Source organism: Bufo gargarizans, chromosome 7, assembly GCF_014858855.1.
Source record: "Bufo gargarizans isolate SCDJY-AF-19 chromosome 7, ASM1485885v1, whole genome shotgun sequence".
NCBI classification, from domain to species: domain Eukaryota; kingdom Metazoa; phylum Chordata; class Amphibia; order Anura; family Bufonidae; genus Bufo; species Bufo gargarizans.
The window spans coordinates 127,363,099-127,385,495 of NC_058086.1; the positions used below are offsets into that span (position 1 = coordinate 127,363,099).

Here is a 22,397-nt window from a genome sequence, read left to right on the forward strand (position 1 = left end):
CTTGTGTTTCGTCATCATCCGAGACGTGCTGCAATGGTCCTCCCATGTACTCATCTTGAATGATAAGTGGTTGGGCATCAGTGCACTCAATCTCTTCCACTTCTGGGGCAGGGATAGGTGGATGGCCCTGGGAAACACTGCTAACAGAGTCATTAAAAAGCAGAAGAGACTGCTGCATGACTTGGGGCTCAGACTGCTTGGCTGATTTGCAAGGGGGTGAGGTGAAAGACTGATGGGCATCGGCTGCAGGTGCCAACTCTGATCTTTCAGCAGGAGACTGGGTGGGAGACAATGTGAAGGAACTGGAGGCACTGTCAGCAACCCAATCTACTATCGCTTGTAAATGTTCTGGCTTCGCTATTCTAAGAGCTGCACCTACTGCACCTACTCGCACCTGAGGAAGGTGTTTTACTTGTGCGTGTAGCTGGCACAAATCGACCACGTCTTCTGCCTGCAACAGGAGCTCCACCAGCAGCACCATGACCATGACCACGACCCTTATTTGATGCTATCCTTATATTTCTTAAATTTAGGATCTTGCCCAAAATGGGTGTTTTTGTTTTATATCAGAATAGAACAACAGTATCTTACGCATGTATCTCACAATGACAGATGCAGACAAGGCCGCAAATTAAGATTTTTGCCCAAATTGGGTGTTTATTTAATACCAGAATAGCACAGCAGTATGTAAAGAGTGTATCTCACAATGAAAGATGCAGCAAAGGCTACAAAATAATGATTTTTGCCCTAAATGGGTGGTTTTCTAATAGCAGAATAGAACCACAGTATGTACAGGGTGTATCTCGCACGTACAGATGCAGACTAGGCCGCAATTAAAGATTTTTGCCCAAAATGGGTGTTTTATTAATAGTAGGATAGAACCACAGTATCTAAAGGGTGTATCTCACAATAACATATGAAGCAAAGGCTGCAAAATGAATAAAAAAAAGTGCCCAAAATGGGTGTTTTATTAATAGCAGAATAGAACCACAGTATATAAAGGGTGTATCTCACATGTACAGATGCAGACTAGGCCACATTTAACCCCTTAGGGACACATGACGTACCAGTACGGCATGTTTCCCGAGTCCTTAAGGACACATAACGTACCGGTACGTCATGTGTTGTTCCAATCACCGCCGCCCGGCGGGCGGTGATCGGAACAAGATGCCTGCTCAAATCATTGAGCAGGCACCTCTGCTAAATGCGTGGGGGGAGTCCCGTGACCCCCCCCCCCCGTGTCAGCGATCGTAGCAAACCGCAGGTCAATTCAGACCTGCGGTTTGCTGCGCTTTCTGCAGTTTCTGATCCCCGCGGTCCCTGACCAGAAACTTTAATATGCCGAAAATATAGATTTTCCACCCCCCTGCACCCCTGAATGATTTTATGCCAGCGGGTGGTGCAGGAGGGGGTTGCAGGCGGTGAGGGAGGCGGGCGGTGCGGCAGGCAGGATCGCGTTCCCCCGCCCGCCTCCTCTTGAATATTCATTGGTGTTCAGTGGGTATAGCAGAGTGTCAGCACATTGCTGACACTCTGTTATAAACGGCTGACATCTGTGCTGTAATGTCAGCCGTTTAACCCTTTCCATACCGCGGTCCGTATGGGCCGCTGTATGGAAAAAGTTAACAGTCAGGGAGCTCCCTCCCTCTCCCATCGGGGGGCTGCTGTGCCTTTGCAGCCCCCAGACAGGATGGGGTCACAGAGGGAGGGAGCCCCCCTCCTTCACTGTCTGCTCAGTTGTGGAAGACGTGGAGGGTTCATATGGCATCAGGACGCCTTTTCAGGCATCCTGCTGTCTATGGTGCTGAACAGATCTGTGCTAAAGGCATAGATCTGTTCAGATAAAGTGTAAGTAAAATACAGTACAATACACTATATAGTGTACTGTACTGTATTATACAGACATTAGACCCACTGGATCTTCAAGAACCAAGTGGGTCTGGGTCAAAGAAATGTAAAAAAAAAAGTGAAAAAAGTAAAGATAAAAAAAAAACATTTATCACTGAATAAAAATTTTACAAATAAAATACACTACACATTTTAGGTATCTCCGCGTCCATAACGACCTGATCTATAAAACAGTCATGTTACTTTCCCCGCACGGTGATTGCCATAAAAGTAAAAAAAATAAAAAAAATATGAGGAAATTGAAATTTTGCCCACCTTACTTCCCAAAAAGATAATAAAAGTCATCAAAAAAGTCGCATGTATGCCAAAATAGTACTAATCAAACCATCATCTCATCCCACAAAAAACATACCCTACCCAAGATAATCGCCCAAAAACTTAAATAACTATGGCTCTTAGACTATGGAAACACTAAAACATGATTTTTTTTGTTTCAAAAATTAAATCATTGTGTAAAACTTACATTAAAAAAAAAAGTATACATATTAGGTATCGCCGCGTCCGTATTAACCGGCTCTATAAATATATCACATGACCTAACCCCTCAGGTGACCCCCGTAAAAAAAAAAAAAATCAAGGCAATAAAATATAGCATTTTGTTTGGCTGTTAACCCTTGCTTTGTTACTGGGAAAAATTGATTAAAATGGAAAATTTGCCCAAAATCTAAATTCTGAAATTTGATCACCATTTGCCATTAACTCTTGTGGTACACCTAAAGGGTTAACGACGTTTGTAAGATCAGTTTCAAATACCTTGAGGGGTGTCGTTTCTAGAATGGGCGGTTTCTATTATGTAAGCCTCACAAAGTGACTTCAGACCTGAACTGGTCACTAAAAAATGGTCCCTAAAAACTTCTAAGCCTTGTAACATCCCCCAAAAATAAAATATCATACCCAAATTGATCTAAACAAGTAGACATATAGGGAATGTAAAGTAATAACTATTTTTGTAGGTATTACTTTGTATTATAGAAGTAGAGAAATTGAAACTTGGAAATTTGCAATTTTTTACACATTTTTGGTAAATTTGCAATTTTTTATAAATAAAAAGGATTTTTTTAACTTAATTTTACCAGTGTCATGAAGTACAATATGTGGCGGAAAAAAAAAATCGCAGAATGGCCTGGATAAGTCAAAGTGTTTTAAAGTTATCACCATTTAAGTGACACTGGTCAGATTTGCAAAAAATGGCTTGGTCCTTAAGGTGAAATAAGGTTGTGTCCTTAAGGAATTAAAGATTTTTGCCCAAAATGGGTGTTTTATTAATAGCAGAATAGAACCACAGTATCTAAAGGGTGTATCTCACAATGACATATGCAGTAAATGCTGCAAAATTATGTTTTTTTCCCAAATGTTTTTACTAACAGAATATGACAGCAGTATATAACGCTTGAATGTCACATGTGCAGATGCAGCAAGAGCTGTAAAATTGGTATTCTGCCCAAAAAGGGTGTTTTTTAAAACCCAGAAAATTATAGCTGTGTTTCTAGCTTAAATTGAACACTGACTAATGCGGCAGAAGCCCAAAAATTGGTGATTTTTCAAAGCCAGAAAATTATTGAAGTATTTCAAACTTGTTTTTAACAATCACAGATGCAGCAAGGGCTGCAATATTAAGTATTTTGCCCAAAAAGGGTGTTTTTTTACAGAATATGACAGCTGTATATAATGCTTGAACTTTACACATGCAGATGCAGCAAGGGCTGTGCATTTTGCCCAAAAAGGTCTTTTTTTAAAAAAATCCATAAAATTATAGCTGTATTTCTAGCTCAAATTGCACACTGACTAATGCTGCAAATGCACCAGATGTAGGATATTGTCAAAAAGGTTGTTTTTTTAAAACCAGATTATTATTGCTGTATTTCAAGCTTGGATTTGAATGTCACAAAAGCACATATGCAGTGCTGGTGCACTGAGCTTGCATAAAATGGCCGCCGCCGCCCTCCTAACTAACAGACGAATAAAAGTTATTTTTCTCTGTTACTGGGCTCAGGGCAGGGTAAAAAGATTATGCACTGCACCCACACAACTAAATCTATGTAGACTGCCGAGTTCAATTGGAGCTCTGATTAAAGATTCTGTCCTATTCTCTCCCTCACAGCAGCAGCATCCTCTCCCTACACTAAGCACAGCAGAGTGACGTGCAGCGCTACGTGAATCCAGCTGATATAGAGGCTGGGTCACATGCTGCACTGGCCAATCACAGCCATGCCATTAGTAGGAATGGTTGTGATGGCTTCTAAGGGCACACAGTTAAACGCTTGTTGATTGGCTGGCAAGAACCCAAACCCAAACTTTTACAGAAATGTTCCGTGGTCCAGAATCCCTAAAGTTTGAAACGAACCCGAACTTTACAGTTCGGGTTCGCTCAACCCTACTGATAAGATATCAACTGTCTGTGGTAATGGAGTGAAGTGAAAATACGGAGAGAACGGACACTGCAGTCTGTTGTAGGGCTGTGCTAATGTAGGCTACACATTAGCCAGATCCCCACCTGTCCATCCTCCTCTCTGTACTTTCACTTCGGTCCATTACCACAGACAGCAGATATCTTATCAGCTGTATGTAAGATGGTAATTTATTACAGCCAGTCTGGTTAGAAGGGCTGAGAGAACTCTTTAGCTAACTGCATTGAAGCTTTGATGTATCTCAGCTTTGTTATGAGAGCGGGTATTGTCTGTGCTACTAATAATAATAAATAATAATAATAAAATATATTTATATAGTGCCACCATATTCCGCAGTGCTTTACAAGTTCATAGGGTTCATATAAAAATCAAAAATAACTGGATAATATGCAACTGAAACACTAGGAGTCAGGGCCCTGCTCGCAAGAGCTTACAACCTATGAGGAATTGGGGGTGACACATAAGGTAGTTGATTGTGATAAGTAGGATTTGAGCCATTATAGTATTATAGTAAAGAAGAGGCCATTTTATTTCCCCTGCTTGTCCTTTAGAGAAAACTAGTAGTGTTAGTTAAGCACCATAGTGCTCGGGTGCTCTGGCCGAACACATCGGGGTGCTCTAGTGAGCACAGTAGAAGTCAATGGGAGAACCCAAGCATTAAACTAGGCACCCCCTGCTCTGAAGAGGAGAGGATGTCTGGTTCTTATGAAAAGGTTAGAAACACCCCCAAAATGGCTTGGAAAAAGCATGAGAAGAACATTTGGATGTATCTTGGACTCCTATTACCTATGACATACAATAGACAACCTCACAAAGGCTATTTGCCAAAAGGTGGTGTGTGTGCAAGCCAAGAATCTATCCATGAGACAGATACAGTCAGCACACCTTACAATGGCAGCCTTGTGCACTATGAGACATTCAAAACCAGCTCTCATCTGACTGAGAGCCAGTAAGTCTCAAAGTTGCTTCATATCTGTTGGATGGCTTGGGTGGACCTGTGCACCTAGATCATTATCATTAGGGTGACAAAATGTTTTCCGATTGTCCTAACATGATATTCAATGACTGTTCTATACAGTTTTGCCATGTAAACTCATTTGCATAAACATGGGCATATGGGAAAGACATGCAAATGAGCAAAATCGGCCTTGTTTTTCAGGTGAAAAACTATTTGCATGAAAAAATTGCAATTAGAATATTCGCAACCTACACTATGAATAGTGCCATCTATTGGATTCATAGTCTTGTCAAAAGACTATGAAACCAATAGATGGCGCTGTTCATGAGTCATGAACAGCGCCATCTATTAGATTCATATTCCTGTTATAAGACAATGAAACCAATAGATGGTGCTGTTTATGAGTCATGAACAGTGCCATCTATTGGATTTATAGTATTTTCATAAGATTATGAATCCAATAAATGGCGCTGTTCATGAGTAGCGTTGATCGCAAATATTCTAATCGTGAATTTTCCATGCAAATGGTGTTTCAGCTGAAAAACAAGCAGATTCAGCTAATTTGCATATTCCCATGATTATGCAAATGCCAAACCCTTTTCTATGAACCAGCACCCTCTTCTCTTCAAAGCAGAGGGTGCCTGGTTTAATGCTCGGGTCTCCCATCGATTTTCATTGTGTTCAATTTTGCTCGAGCATACACACTATTTGGCCAAACACTGATGTGCCAAGCATAGCGATGCTCACTCAAAACTAAAAAACAGCCGTTATTAATAAGTAAGTAATATGAAGTGATATTTATGTATTTTAGTAATTGTATTTTCTTAATTATTGGAAAACCTTTTTAAAAGTGGCTATAGTAAAAATATATATATATATATATATATATATATATATGTTAGACTTAGAATTGTGTTTCCTTTTTACAGATAATTGCATGCTAGCTCCTGGTAACAGTGACAGAATTGACAAAGGTGGTGGCAGCCCAGCATGTAGAAATAAAATAAAAATAATTTGCTACTCACTTAACAGCACAAATTTTGATGAGATCATTTATTTCAGATTCTGCCAACAATGCTGGAGAAAATTTGTACAGCATGCTGACCTATTTTCTCTGATACAATGACAGCCACCATGACGGACATCCAATAAACTCATTGTAAGTCAATGGGTCCATTGGGCCTCTTTGGTGTCTTTCATGTAACAGATCTATCGCTGCCATTAATTTTTTTTTCTGCTCTGATTAAACAGAACAAAACAGAACATGAGAATGGGACATTTTCTGTTCTAGGTTCACACTAGATATATTGATTTCCATTGTTTTCCTCTGTGCCGTTACTGAACGACGCAGAAGAAATATCCTTCACCAGTCTGATATGTTTCTGTTCAGAAGTATGCCTTTTTATTGGACAAAAAATTCTCAATACAGGACTTTAATTTTCTACAGTTCTTGGAGGAATCTGAGATCAAAGGAAACCCATACCAACTCTTACCATTTACAATCACTTTGATATATACATTGCATATACTGAACAGGTAGTTGTGAATCAGTACTGCCATAACATTTTCTGGTTGATAACAGTGGAATACTTACAAATACACACTGGAATGTTCATCCACTGTCCTTCTACACAACTTGCTGCATCTTCATCTTTAAACCGGAAACCGTTGTCACATTCATATTTAGCTCTTTCACCATGGCTGAAAGTTTTCTTATTTTCTATTGCCGTTCCATGTTGAATATTTGGAGCCTCAACACATGCATCTTGTAAAAAGTCAAAAAACATTTGTTAAAAAATCTCAGGCAAAGTTAAAACACATTATATTAATCAATAGCTACTGTAGGCATTTGAAGGTATCTGCAAAATGCAGTATATATTTAGGCCACTACCCTATGAATGATGGAAATCCGCTTTTTATTCTCTTTGTGTTGGCTGCCTGGCCGCTCTTTAGCTCTGTTTTATTAGAGAACTGCTTAGCTGCATGGTTGCTTAAGCAAAGTCAGACTCTGTCCATACCATTAATAAAGGAGGTAAAGTCTTTCTTAATAATAACCATATATTCCTTAAGTTCAGTGTCCATCCAAAGGAAATAATGATCCTCAACAAAAATTCTGCATACGCTTTGCCTGAATGGCTTATTTCAGCTTGTCCTGCTGAAAACTAGACTAGACTATGGGGACATTTATTATGAATTGTACAACGCTTTTAGGCGTATTAATGTTGCAGATTTTGTCACAATGTTTGTTGCTGCAAAATCTGTGACTTTTTGCTGCTCATGTCACTTTTCCAGAGTGCTGTGAAAAGGGGGCATGGCATGGGCAGGAATAGGATGGGGTGGGCACATCTCATTTTTCATTGTCCACGTCAGTTTGTGGCATTGAAAATTACGTAAATCTATGCCAGCAAGAGAGATGGCATATATTTTATTATGTCACATGGCCTGCTGGAACTAGCTCTAAAGTTACGTAGAGGCCTGCGCCTCCAAATAACTTTGGCGCATCCACTGTTAGCTCAGAGGGACCAAGACCGGCATGTAAATCGCCTTAATAACTGTCCCCCTATGTGTATGAATCTGGCTTTCTCATTTTAGATAATTTTATGCCTTTTAACAGGTGTTCTTGGTGAATGTTAAAGGGATTCTGTCACCTCCCCTCAGCCAAAAAACGATTTAAAAGCAGCCATGCAGCACAGCTTACCTGGATTAAGCTGTGCTGTTTAATCTTGAAATCCGTCCAGCAGTTACTTTAAAAAACGACTTTGATCAATAAGGAAATGCGTCCTGAAGGTGCCCAGAGGGGCGTTTTTTTCTTCCTAGTGAGCCCAGTACCGCCCCTCTTTCAGTGCCCAGCCCGCCTTCCTTGTATTTTCTAACTGCCGCCCCCAGCCTGCCACAGCCTCTCCTGCCTCTCCTCCCCCTCCCTCACGCCGAACGAAGTCTCGCACAGGCGCAGTACCCACTGAGGGCTGCGCCTGTGCGATCATCAGGAGACTGAGGGCGGCAGCTTCATCTTCGTCACTGGGCATGCGCCGAGCCCAGTGACGTCCGATGCTCGCTCTTCCCTGCTGACTGAGGGAAGAGCGAGCATCGGACGTCACTGGGCTCGGCGCATGCCCAGTGACGAAGATGAAGCTGCCGCCCTCAGTCTCCTGATGATCGCACAGGCGCAGCCCTCAGTGGGTACTGCGCCTGTGCGAGACTTCGTTCGGCGTGAGGGAGGGGGAGGAGAGGCAGGAGAGGCTGTGGCAGGCTGGGGGCGGCAGTTAGAAAATACAAGGAAGGCGGGCTGGGCACTGAAAGAGGGGCGGTACTGGGCTCACTAGGAAGAAAAAAACGCCCCTCTGGGCACCTTCAGGACGCATTTCCTTATTGATCAAAGTCGTTTTTTAAAGTAACTGCTGGACGGATTTCAAGATTAAAAAGCACAGCTTAATCCAGGTAAGCTGTGCTGCATGGCTGCTTTTAAATCGTTTTTTGGCTGAGGGGAGGTGACAGAATCCCTTTAAGAGTGAAAATTGGGAAAATCTGCATACATTGCAATGTCACAAGTAAAACATTTTTGGGAGTGTACCGTTTTTTATGTGGTATATAATATTAAAAGCCTATATAATTTTCAGATTATTTAACTAGAAATTTTAGGAATTTTAAATTTAACTTTTTAAAATAAGGCACATGTGGTAGGCAATTAAAGAGTGCTGTGTTTGTGTGAGGGGAGGCGGGGCTTTAATTATTTAAACCTGGCTCTCCTGCCCCCACTTGTCGGTTCGAATGCTTTCGAATCGGCTCGTGGGTTGGTGCCAGAGAAGTGCGTGCGTCACTGGAGAATCGGGTGGTCGGCTGCGTCGGGCTCGTCGCTTCGGTGATTAGGTAGGCAGGGTGGCTGCACACCCGTCTCGCTATGTATAACATGGGGGGCTGCCGAGCGTGCTGCCGGGCCCCAGCCGCGCTGGCGACTGCCCGCACTCCCGATCGCTTCCGGCACCCCGCTCCAGGCACCCCGCTCCAGGCCCCCCGATCCGCTCCAGGACCCCGCGCCAAGCACCCCCGCTCCCACGTGCAGCGTCCCCCAGGCGGGCACCCCTCATCTGTGGCTCAGCAGCAACGGGTCACACGTCCTTCACATACCCTGACCGCGGGATCAGAAACTTTAGGATTAAAAATTGTTTCCTGTATCCCTCCCCCCTGCACCCCTGAGTTATTCGAGCACGGTGGGAGGTGCAGGGGGAGGGTTGCGGGCGGTGCGGGAGGCGGGCGGTGCGGTAGACGGGATCGCGATCCCCCGCCCGCCTCCCATTGCGTAATCGTTGGCGTCTAGTGGGTATACCAGGGTGCCAGCACATTGCTGGCACCCTGGTATAAACGGCTGACATCGGTGATGCGATGTCAGCCGTTTAACCCTTTCCATACAGCGGTCCATACATGGTTTTGCTGAGGGTTTCTTTATACCCTTTGTTCTTAATAGGTCCCCGGTTTTCTCTGATAACCTTAAGTCTGTTAGGGAGCATCCGGAGGTTTTGTCGGAGAAGCTGGGGAAGGAAGTGGCTGCGGGTCGGATGGCGGGGCCCTTTGTTGCTCCTCCGTTTGCTAATTTGCAGGTGTCGCCGTGGGATGTTGTTCCCAAGAAAGAGCAGGGTAAATTTCGTCTCATTCATCATTTGTCTCATCCACGGGGTATGTCCGTGAACGACGCTATCCTCCCGGAGGAGGCGTCTGTGACGTATGTATCGTTTGATAGGGCGGTGGCATTGGTGAGGGATGCGGGTCGGGGTGCCCTGATGGCAAAGTCGGATATTGAGTCTGCGTTTCGGCTTTTGCCCATTCACCCTGATTGTTTCCATTTACTTGGCGGTTGCTTTAAGGGCCTGTTCTATTATGACATGTGTTTGCCTATGGGGTGCTCCATTTCGTGCCATTATTTCGAGATGTTCAGCTCCTTCCTGGAATGGGTTGTTCGGGTGGAGGCTGGTTTGACGTCAGTGATTCACTACCTCGATGATTTCCTTTTTGTGGGACCGCAGGAGGGCGACGGCTGTCAGCTCCTGCTGACCACTTTTTTGAGGATGATGGCACGTTTTGGAGTCCCTGTTTCGGCGCAAAAGACGGAGGGTCCGGTTACTTGTCTTTCCTTTTTAGGGATTGAAATTGATTCGGTGGGTATGGTGTTTCGGCTTCCGGCGGATAAATTGAACGCTTTGGCCGGTTTGATTGAAGGTTTTTTGGTGGTTGACAAGGTGACTTTGCGGCAACTCCAGTCCCTCCTGGGTTTGCTTTGCTTTGCGTGTCGGGTCATGCCTATGGGTCGTGTTTTTTCGCGGCGCCTCTCTTTGGCGACGCGTGGGTGCCGATCCCCTCGGCATCACATTCGTATCACGAGGTCATTGAAAGCTGACCTGGGGGTATGGAGGTCCTTTCTGGGGTCTTACAACGGGCACACTTGTTTTATCGGTGAGATGGTGTCGAACTCGGAGTTGGAATTGTGGTCCGATGCGGCTGGATCGGGTGGTTTTGGCACGATACTGGGTAAGGAGTGGTGTGCGGCTTCCTGGCCGGAGGAATGGCGGGTGTCGGGCTTGGTTAAGAATCTTACACTGTTGGAACTGTTCCCTATAGTAGTGGCGGTGGAGATTTGGGGAGGACGCTTAGAGAACCGGCATGTCTGTTTTTGGTCGGATAATTTAAGTACGGTGCAGTGTATTAATTTTCTGTCTTCTTCCTCCCTTCCAGTGCTGGCGTTGCTGCGGCATTTGGTGCTTCGTTGCTTGGAGCGGAATATTTATTTCAGGGCTAGGCATGTTCCCGGAGTTGACAATCCGATCGCTGATGCTCTTTCTCGCTTTAATTGGCAGGTGTTTCGGGAGTTGCATCCGGAGGCGGCGTTGGACGGGTTGGTATGCCCTCAGTTCCTGTGGCAAGTAGTGGTCAACAGCTGATGTCACTCGTTAGTGCGTCGGTGTCGCCAGCGACGTGGCAGGCACATGGTAAGGCCTGGGCTGAATGGTTGGCGGTGTGCGGGACAAGAAATGTAGTGGGGAGGGATGACGTTCGCCTGGAGGTGACTGTGGAATGGTTGCTGAGAATGAGGACTATGGGGGTTTCTGTTCATGTTGCGCAGCGGCAGCTGGCCGGGGTGGCGTTCTATTTCAAATTGTGTGGTTGGATGGATGTGACAAAGTTGTTTGTGGTGCGGCAGGCTATGAAAGGTTGGCGGAGGGAGTATGTGGTGCGAGATAGTAGACGGCCTGTTTCTTTCGCGCTGCTTTGCAAGTTGATTGATTGTTGCGGAGCGGTGTGTGCATCGGAATTTGAGGGCGCGATGGTGGCGGCTAGTTTTTGTTTGGCCTTTTTTGCAGCCCTGAGGGTGGGTGAATTGGTTGCTCTGTCCGCGACGAAAGCTGGGGGTTTGTTGCAGTCGGATGTGGTGTTGGCGAATAATGCTCTTAGGGTACATATCCAGAGGTCGAAAACGGATCAGTTGGGGGCGGGGGTGTGGTTGCCAATTTTACCGATGGTGGGGGTAGCTTGCCCAGTTAGGGTGGTAGGCGAGTATATGGCTGTCAGGACGGGGGGAGTGAATTTTCTCGCGCACGCAGATGGGTCCCCGTTTACGAAATTTCAGTTTTCCTCGGTTTTGCGCAAATGGCTGAGGGGGGCGGGGGTTGTTCCTAGTGAGTTTGGTACTCATTCTTTTAGGATCGGGGCGGTGACGGAGGCGGCTAGGGCGGGGTTAGCTGAATCCGAAGTTATGCGGATTGGTAGGTGGCGTTCTGCTTGTTTTGCGCGTTATATTCGGCCGGATTTGCTGATATAAAAAAAATTTTTAAAAAAATTTAAAAAATTAAAAATAAAAATCAAAAAAATTAAATTAATTACTGGATACGCAATGGTGGTGGAGAAAGATTCGGGGTGGCGGTGTGCGCCGGTTAATTTATCTTTTTGTCTTCTAGGTGTGGTTCGTCCGGTGGTCTGGTTATTGGGCCATTCGTATATTTTCTGGGCGGCGCAGAGAGCGGAGCGGAGGCCTGGAGGCCGGAACTTGGGATTCAGGGAAGTTGATGTTTTTTGGAAAGGTATTCGTGGCCTTCGGTGGTCGCAACTGTTGCCGGAGGTGGTCGATTTGGGTTTCCGGTCCGCTGGTCCGGTAATACTGGTTATTCATGCGGGAGGGAATGATTTGTGTGCCCTTCGGCTGATGGAATTGATGGCGCTCATGCGATCTGACATCGAGCGCTTCCCGGCCTTCTTTAGAGAGTTGGTCATCGTGTGGTCAGAGGTTATTCCACGAGTGGTCTGGCACGGGGCTCGAGATGGGGCGGCACTTGAGAGGTGCCGGAAAACGCTGAATGCTCGCATTTCGCGCTTTGTGCGTTCCCGTGGGGGTGTGACGGTACGTCACCGTCAGCTGGAGGGAGACAACAGAGCGTTGATGAGGCCTGATGGTGTGCACCTGACGGACATCGGTTTAGATATATTTTTGTCTGGCATCCAGGATGGGATAGAACAAGGTTTGTTTTTACTGGGTGGTGGTCGGAGTCCGGTATAATTCGGCCTCCTCCGTGGCGGCAATGTGGAGATCTGAAGCTGGATGGGAGATGATCTGGAGCACGTGCCCTCTGATGTTCAGGGGTTGGCACACGCACAGAAGGAGTGGTTCGGAGGAGGAGTTTATAACTGCCTGTATAATGTGAGCTGTGGCCGACAATCACCCAGTAAAAGAGAGTTATAAAGTTAAAAGGTGGTCCGTGTCATTTGTTTAAGTTAAGTTGGGGGAGGGAAAGGGTCCGAAGGTAGGTGTTATCCTAACCCCTCCTTTTTTCCCTGAGTACCAGCAGTCTGGAGAGCACCTGACAGGTTTAGGGAGGGTGATGAGGGACTGATAGTTCCCCCCATCCTTCCCTAAGGAGGTCTGAGGGCCCATATAAGGGATATTTCCTGGTGGATTATATGGCAGATGGAAAAAGGAAATGAAGGGGTTAAATGGCAAGGTGGTGTGGCTAATGGAGGGAAGGGGAGGTGGCCTTTAGGAGGATAAATACGCCCTCCCCTGCTCCTGCCTCTTCCTCTGTCCGGTGAAGGAAGCTGGTCCCGCCCGCCTGCCCTGTGTTATGGTTTTTTAATTTTAATGCTTGGTTGGTCAATTTGTTTTTCCTTTTTCGAGGTTCCTAGTGGTGCGGAATTAGGAAGTCACAGCTGGCGGCAATGTGGAGATCTGAAGCTGGATGGGAGATGATCTGGAGCACGTGCCCTCTGATGTTCAGGGATTGGCACACGCACAGAAGGAGTGGTTCGGAGGAGGAGTTTATAACTGCCTGTATAATGTGAGCTGTGGCCGACAATCACCCAGTAAAAGAGAGTTATAAAGTTAAAAGGTGGTCCGTGTCATTTGTTTAAGTTAAGTTGGGGGAGGGAAAGGGTCCGAATGTAGGTGTTATCCTAACCCCCCCTTTTTTCCCTGAGTACCAGCAGTCCTGCCCCCACTTGTCGATTCAAATGCTTTCGACCCACCCAGAAGCCCTCCCTTCTTCTCAGGACTCATCATTGGTGTGGCCCCCTTTAGGCTACCCTTCGATAAGCAGTTCCATCATAACTCTGCTGCTTCTAGGTGGGGGGGGGAATATAGGCTTAGGTAGGGGACCCTCTCGTAATGAGCCGATCCGAGCACAAACATATATTCTAAAAAACGTATGTACGTAACACTGCCTCACACACATCACACGCTGCCTCACACACATCACACGCTGCCTCACACACATCACACGCTGCCTCACACACATCACACGCTGCCTCACACACATCACACGCTGCCTCACACACATCTCACACTGCCTCACACACATCAAACGCTGCCTCACACACATCAAACGCTGCCTCACACACATCACACCCTGCCTCACACACATCACACGATGCCTCACACACATCACATGCTGCCTCACACACATCACACGCTGCCTCACACACATCACACGCTGCCTCACACACATCACACGCTGCCTCACACACATCGCACTCTGCCTCACACACATCACACCCTGCCTCACACACATCGCACGCTGCCTCACACACATCACACCCTGCCTCACACACATCACACCCTGCCTCACACACATCGCACGCTGCCTCACACACATCGCACGCTGCCTCACACACATCACACGCTGCCTCACACACATTGCACGCTGCCTCACACACATCAAACTCTGCCTCACACATATCACACCCTGCCTCACACACATCACACGCTGCCTCACAAACATCACACGCTGCCTCACACACATCACACGCTGCCTCACACACATCACACGCTGCCTCACACACATCACACGCTGCCTCACACACATCACACGCTGCCTCACACACATCACACGCTGCCTCACACACATCACACCCTGCCTCACACACATCACACCCTGCCTCACACACATCACACCCTGCCTCACACACATCACACGCTGCCTCACACACATCACACGCTGCTTCACACACATCACATCCTGCCTCACACACATCACACGCTGCCTCACACACATCACACGCTGCTTCACACACATCACATCCTGCCTCACACACATCACACGCTGCCTCACACACATCACACGCTGCCTCACACACATCACACGCTGCCTCACACACATCACACGCTGCCTCACACACATCACACGCTGCCTCACACACATCACACGCTGCCTCACACACATCGCACCCTGCCTCACACACATCTCACCCTGCCTCACACACATCTCACCCTGCCTCACACACATCGCACCCTGCCTCACACACATCGCACCCTGCCTCACACACATCACACTCTGCCTCACACACATCACACACATGACACGCTGCCTCACACACATCGCACGCTGCCTCACACACATCACACACTGCCTCACACACATCGCACCCTGCCTCACACACATCACACCCTGCCTCACACACATCACACCCTGCCTCACACACATCTCACCCTGCCTCACACACATCTCACCCTGCCTCACACACATCACACCCTGCCTCACACACATTGCACCCTGCCTCACACACATCGCACCCTGCCTCACACACATCGAACCCTGCCTCACACACATCACACGCTGCCTCACACACATCACACGCTGCCTCACACACATCACACGCTGCCTCACACACATCACACGCTGCCTCACACACATCGCACGCTGCCCCACACACATCACACGCTGCCTCACACACATCGCACGCTGCCTCACACACATCACACGCTGCCTCACACACATCACACGCTGCCTCACACACATCACACGCTGCCTCACACACATCGCACCCTGCCTCACATACATCGCACCCTGCCTCACACACATCACACCCTGCCTAACACACATCACACCCTGCCTCACACACATCACACCCTGCCTCACACACATCGCACCCTGCCTCACACACATCGCACCCTGCCTCACACACATGGCACCCTGCCTCACACACATGGCACCCTGCCTCACACACATCACACGCTGCCTCACACACATCACACGCTGCCTCGCACACATCACACCCTGCCTCACACACATGAAGCAGGCATTGGCTATTCGTTCAGTCCTATAAGCCTACCCATCCCATAACCTCCACCCCTACCCCATATAAATAAAACACACCACACCACTGCTTGGATTTAATCGGCCACAGCAGCCGTTTATTAAATAAATACAACATAAATATAACATGAGTTAACCCCTGACGAGGGAGGTCCTAGAAGCCCCAATAACTTTATAAACACTGGAACACCTGCGTCTCCATCTTGCCCCCAGCCGTTGAACCGAGCTCGGAGGCAGCAACTGATGGACGCGTACTTAGTTCCTATCAGCTCCTCAATGAGAGTCCAGCCCCTCCCGCGGGGCCCTCCCATCCTCAAGTACCACCATATTTCACCACTTCAAGGACCTCCCCCGCCTCCAAGAACGCGCAGCTTGACTACCTCAACCCTGCGCATCCCTCCATATACGCAAAGCTATCTCCACCCCACTCTGGAGCCCCAGAGCCCACAAATCCGTACCCACCGCATTCAGGTGCACCCCATCTGCCCTCCAAAACGCACCCTCACCCTTCTCCAATACCTCATGCCGCACCACCACACCACCATTCCTTGCCATAAAACGGCCCACCGCTCTGTTCACCTTTATCCTAGCCTTATTCAAGCTCTCTACCGACCTCGCTCCCCTCCACACCTTCCGCGGCACAATATCAGACCAGACAATGATAATCCCCGGAAACAACGCCCAAATCCTGAGTAAGTCAAACTTGACATCCCGAACCAATTCCCTAAACGGACGCTTCCCTAAATCATTCCCCCCCACGTGCAACACCAACACCTCAGGAGGACGATCCAAACGAACGAAACGATGCACCTCCCTCAACACTCCGCCCCACAACATACCTCTGACGCCTAACCACCGGACCGTAGCCAACTCCGGACTCACCCCCAACTGCCGCCCACTCGGCCTCACATCCGCTCTAATCGCACCCCAGAACACATAGGAGTGCCCCAAAATCCACACCAACGCCGCCATCATCCGACCTGTAAACACAAAAGGGACAAAATCAACATCACCTCCCACCTCCTCACTCTACAACAATGCAGGCCGCACATACGATTTAAAGCGAACCGACTCCCAACGCCCAATCCGCCTAATCACCTCCTCACTGGCGCCCACCCTGGCTGCCTCGGTTGCCGCACCAATTCTGAATGAATGGCCAGAATAATCCTTGACCGGCACCCCCAAAACCTGCAAGCATTTTCTAAAGACTGCCAGAAACTGAAACCGAGACAAAAAGGAACCATCCTCATGCCTCAGTAACGGGACCTCGTCCCTCCCCAGCCTTGCGCCATACGATTCAGCACACCTCACCGGGTACATACTACACCCCGGCACTGCAAACAACGTAAAACGCAGCCCCCTGCCCTCCTGATCCGTTTTTGACCTGCGAATCCGAATATGCAACCTATCCCCCACCCACTCCACATCCTCGCTCCTAAGGCCCCCCGCTCTCCTGACACTCCCACACACCAACTCCCCCAAGCGAAAAGCCCCAAAAAACGCCAACGCAAATGCCGCCTTAAACAGCCCTATCTCCCACCCCGAACTACAAACACCACTCAACCTGTCCCCCATTCGCACCAACAACTCAAAAGACACCGGCCTCCGACAATCTGGCACCCTGCCCGCACTCCTACGCCAACCCTTCAAAACCTGTCGCACCAAAAAACTCTTAGTCAAATCAGGCAGCCCCCGCCTCTTAAAACCAAACGCTATACCTGAAACCAGATGATTCACCTTGGACACCGACCACCCCTCACTCTTCAACTGCCCCAACAACATCAACAACCGCACCTCACCGTCCACTCCGCCAGCTCCCCACGTCCCATTCCACGCCTCCCAGGTCGTCCACGCCTTACCATACTCCCTCCAAGTACCCGGACTCAACGAATCCCTCAACAACCCCATCACTTCTCTTCCAGGATCGCCCACAGCCACGCCGGACACTCCAGACCCTCCGCCTCCGCTTCTGGCGCAAGAAGCCGGAACCGCTCCCACTGCAAACGAGAAAGAGAATCCGCCACTGAATTAGCCACTCCAGCCACATGTTCCGCCACCAACCACACGTTAAGCGACAAACACCGCAATACCAAGAACTGTAACAGCCTAACCACCGGCGGGGAAGATGCGGACAAACTGTTGATAGCCTGAACCACCCCCAAATTGTCACAATGAAAGCGCACCTTCCTGTTTTCCAATTTCTCGCCCCACAACACCACCGCCATCACAAAGGGAAAAAGCTCCAACAAGGCCATGTTCCTTACCCACCCACGACTTACCCACGACTCTGGCCACGTGCCCGCACACCATTGCCCCTGGCAATAGGCACCAAAACCCACCCCCCCGGACGCGTCGGTATATAACTCACAATCCACGCTATCACACAACTCCGCCATAACCAAAGACCTACCATTGTACTGACCCAAAAACTCCGCCCACACCCTCAGATCCCCTTTTAACTCCTTACGTAACCTGATAAAATGATACGGCCCCGACACCCCCGCCGTAGCCGCGGCCAACCTTCTACAAAAAATTCTACCCATCGGCATAATTTGACAAGCAAAATTCAATTTACCTAACAATGACTGCAACTACCGCAACCTAATCTTCTCCCTCCCAATGGCCCTATCAATCTCCTGACGCAAATCCACCAACTTATCCTGGGGAAGCCTACACTCCATCCGTTCCGTATCTATCACAATCCCCAAAAAATACAATTCCGTCACCGGACCCAACGTCTTCTCTTGCGCCAACGGAACCCCAAAGCGCGCAAAAACCGACTGCACTGTATGCAACAACAAGGAACAAACCCGCGAATTCGCCGGCCCTAAACATAAAAAATCGTCCAAATAATGGATAACGGAGGAACAACCGGAAACCTCCACCACTACCCATTCCAAAAAGGTGCTAAAGGTCTCAAAATATGCACACGAAAGAGAGCAGCCCATCGGCAAACACCGATCCACAAAATATTCCCCCTCCCAAAAACAACCCAATAATCCCATGCTCTCCACGTGTACTGGAAGCAGTTGAAAGGCCGCCTCCACATCAACCTTAGCCATCAAAGCCCCCCGCCCCAACCGCCTCACCCACTTCACAGCCGCATCAAATGAGGTGTAAACCACCGAACAAAGATCAGGATCTATACCATCATTGACCGACGCACCATTCGGGTAAGACAAATGATGAATGAGCCGAAACTTGTTCGGCTCCTTCTTCGGCACTACCCCCAGCGGAGACACCCTCAACCCCCCAATCGGCGGCTCTTTAAACGGACCCGCCATCCGCCCCAACTCCACTTCCTTCCTCAACTTCTCCGTCACCACATCCGCATGAACAAGCGCAGACCTGAGATTCTTATGAACCACAGGCCCCGCCGTAACAACCGATGGAATCCGAAAACCAAACCTAAAACCATCCCCCAACAAACCAGCCGCAACCCGATCCGGGTATCTATCTAGGAACACCTGCATCTCTTCCACCTGCACCGGCGTCCGTCTCTTTTCCAGAACCATCACCCCCCTTATTCCGTCCCCCTTTGAAACAACGGTTAGCTCCATGAGCTCCCCCACACCCCGTGCACTCGTGCTTAAACTTGCACTTGGCCCCAAATCTGCAATTTCCTTCGTTGAAAAGGAAACACAACCCTTTAGCCGATGCCGCTGCCAACGCCCCCAGGGAAGATCCCCCGGACTCCCCCCGAAAGGACTGCCCAGCCCTAGGAGGCGCCGTCACCCTCAACCACAACCCAATATCCTTATGATCCCACCGGATATCAGGCCTCACCGCCTTACGCTGCCGGAACTGCTCATCGTACCTGAGCCAGCCCACCCCCCCATAAACTCTATACGCCTCCCCAATAGCGTCCTGGTAGCAAAAAAGCGCCGAACAACATTCCGGAGCCCCTTCCCCAATAACACTTGCTAATATGGCAAACGCCTGAAGCCAATTAGCAAACGTACGTGGGATCAAACGGTGCCGCCGCTTCTCCTCCTCCTCCTTTTTCCCGTCGTCCTTCTTACCTCTATCCAAATTAAACCTTTCTAACGGAAGCAGCGAGAATATCTCCACGTACTCGCCCTTCCAAATCTTCTCCCTCACCTCCTGCTTCAAATGAGCCCCCAGCGGCCCCTCAAAGCACACATACACCTCACCACGAGCCCTATCATCCAACCTCTGCCCCTCCCCTTCTCCCTCCGCCTGCGTCTCCACCGACACCGACCCCAACCCCGCCGCAACCCCCCGCGCACTAACCCTCTCCCCCGGCCCCACTCCCCACCCAGGCGCCGGAGACCCCCCACCAGCTCCCATCCCCGACAACCATCCCGCCAAGCCCCCCAACAACTGCCCCAAACCCTTACCAAACTCCCCCATGGTCCCCCCCCCACCCACCGGGAGACCCTGCCCTAACATGGAGCCCCAAGCAATCTCACCAGGCACCATGATGTGCTTAGCCAGCCCGCGCATGCGCCAATAGTTCGAGGGGGGGGGTCACGTATTCAGCTTGCCAGCCAATGATCGTGGCTGGCAAGCTGATGATTTAAAAAAAAAAAAAAATATCACAAGCCATCTAACACATCATATTTGTAAATATAATGTGTTAAATGGCTTCTCTGTGCAGCACGCCAGACCTGCAGGGTATAGCAACAGTGAGGTCATGGTCATGGTATGGGCAATCGAGGGTTACTAACTTTTCTGAGGAGAACCCTGGGCAGGCATGCAACAGTGAAGGAAGGGTAGACACTAGTTCCTCTGGGGCACACTCTGTAGATAGGGACCAGGCCAGATGGTATGTGCGGTGCCCTGGATGTTGCAGGTGTTTTGAGTGCCTTAGGTAAGGTCCCTTTAAGAATCGTGATGCCAGTGCCTGTAATGGTGGCACACCGGTTTGCAGGAGGATTAATGGAGTAGACAGTTGGTAAACCAAACGTTGCTTTACTTTAGACAACAGTCCAACTTTATACAGGTAGTTGCAGGGGTGTATAATGCAGTCCTTTACAGTTCCAAATGCACAGCAGGTTTATGTCACAGCAGGTTTCAATCTTGCAAGATACTTGGAGGGTATATATAGTTAATTCTCTGCAGTACAATGCTGCTCTATCCCCACAGCTATGCTAGCTGGCTGGATCCCAAGGCCCGGATGCCTAGTTGCTGGCTTAAATCCTTGGTATATAAAATCCTTCCTCCAGTATTGGCACTTGACTAGGTTACAGTACCTTTGTTTCCTAGCTGGCTTCACTGCTGGATTGGAAAGGTGGCTGCAGGTTGCTCCCGGGAGGTGCTGTCCTACTACTGGGGTATCTCAACTGAGCTATCCTTAGCTTCAGGAGCTTCAGGCTGACTAGGTGACTGCTCTAGTCCCCTGGAATACACTGGTCTCCAAGCAGGCTGTACTCCTTCTAGCCTCCTGGTGCAACTAGAAACCAGGACTGTCTAGCTGCATGTCAGGAGGAGGCCCTCAGCATATCTCTGGCTGATGCCTTCTCACTTCTGTCTTCACAGACTCCTGACTATGACCTAACCCCTCCCTGTCTGGGCCTGGACATTTATACTAGGGGCTCCCTATCTCCCTCTAGTGTCTGGGATGTCTAATTACACCCAACTAGGCCTGCTAAGCATTAACAGGGGGAACCAACATATGTAATACACACAGAAAATACATTACAATGCATGGATAAATATGATATCACTGTCCCTTGTAAGCAGGAGTAACACGTTACCCAATTGACCCTTGTGTAGTGCCCACTCCTACCTAGTGGGACACTACACCTGCTCCTCTGCTGGTCCTTTTGGTCGGTTGGTCTCAGCAGAGGAGCAGGCATCACATTGAGTAGCACCAAACAGCACACTTAGCCCCAGATCACCCCCCTGCACCCCAATTAACCCCTTGATCACCCCTTGATCACCCCTGTCAATCACCTAGTGAAAGGAAAAAAGTGATCAGTGTAAACCGTCACTTTTTTTTCCCACTGGTATTGACTATTAGGTTTTAGGGATAGTTTAGGCCCCTTGGTTAGATAGTTAGCGATCGTTTAGTGCCCAGCCCACCGCACCGCAGTCACTTATTCGCTGATTAGCGTATCAATAATCAGCATTGGTACTGTTATAGTATCTGTAAGTGATCAGAACTGATCACAGTCAGATCTATAATTGTATTAGTGTCACCTTAGTTCGCCCTCCACCCAAAACGCAGTGTTTGCCCGATCAGGCCTGATCGGTCGCCCACACGTGCGTTCACCCACGCCCGCCCCGCCGCAGTGACAAGTTTTTTGTGCAGTGATCAAAAAAAAACAATCACTTTACAAGCGCTGCGGCGATTAAAAAAATCAGTTTTGATCTTTTTTATCAACCGCAGCGGCCTCCGGTACTTCGCTAGCCTCCCATTTGCAAGACAGGCTTGCTTTTTTTCTTGGGTAGTCTCAGAGAATACCCCTAAATTTAGTAGCCCAAATGTCAAACAGGGGGTATTCTTCTGAAGAGGCCTACAGGCTTCTGACCCAGTCGGATGAGGAATGGGAACCCTCATCTGATGAATCTAGCGGGTCAGAATATAAA

General features: G+C 48.5%; 1 protein-coding gene across 2 annotated transcripts in view; it reads right to left on the minus strand.

Moving 5' to 3' along the window:
- The window catches only part of LOC122943123 (complement factor H-related protein 1-like), a 363,452-nt gene that overhangs the window by 294,700 nt on the left and 46,355 nt on the right, over positions 1-22,397 (minus strand). For both annotated transcript variants that reach the window (XM_044300591.1, XM_044300590.1), the window contains exon 3: positions 6,869-7,039. In XM_044300591.1, coding sequence (XP_044156526.1) covers positions 6,869-7,039 — 171 coding nt within the window. The remainder of the gene's footprint in view (positions 1-6,868; positions 7,040-22,397) is intronic.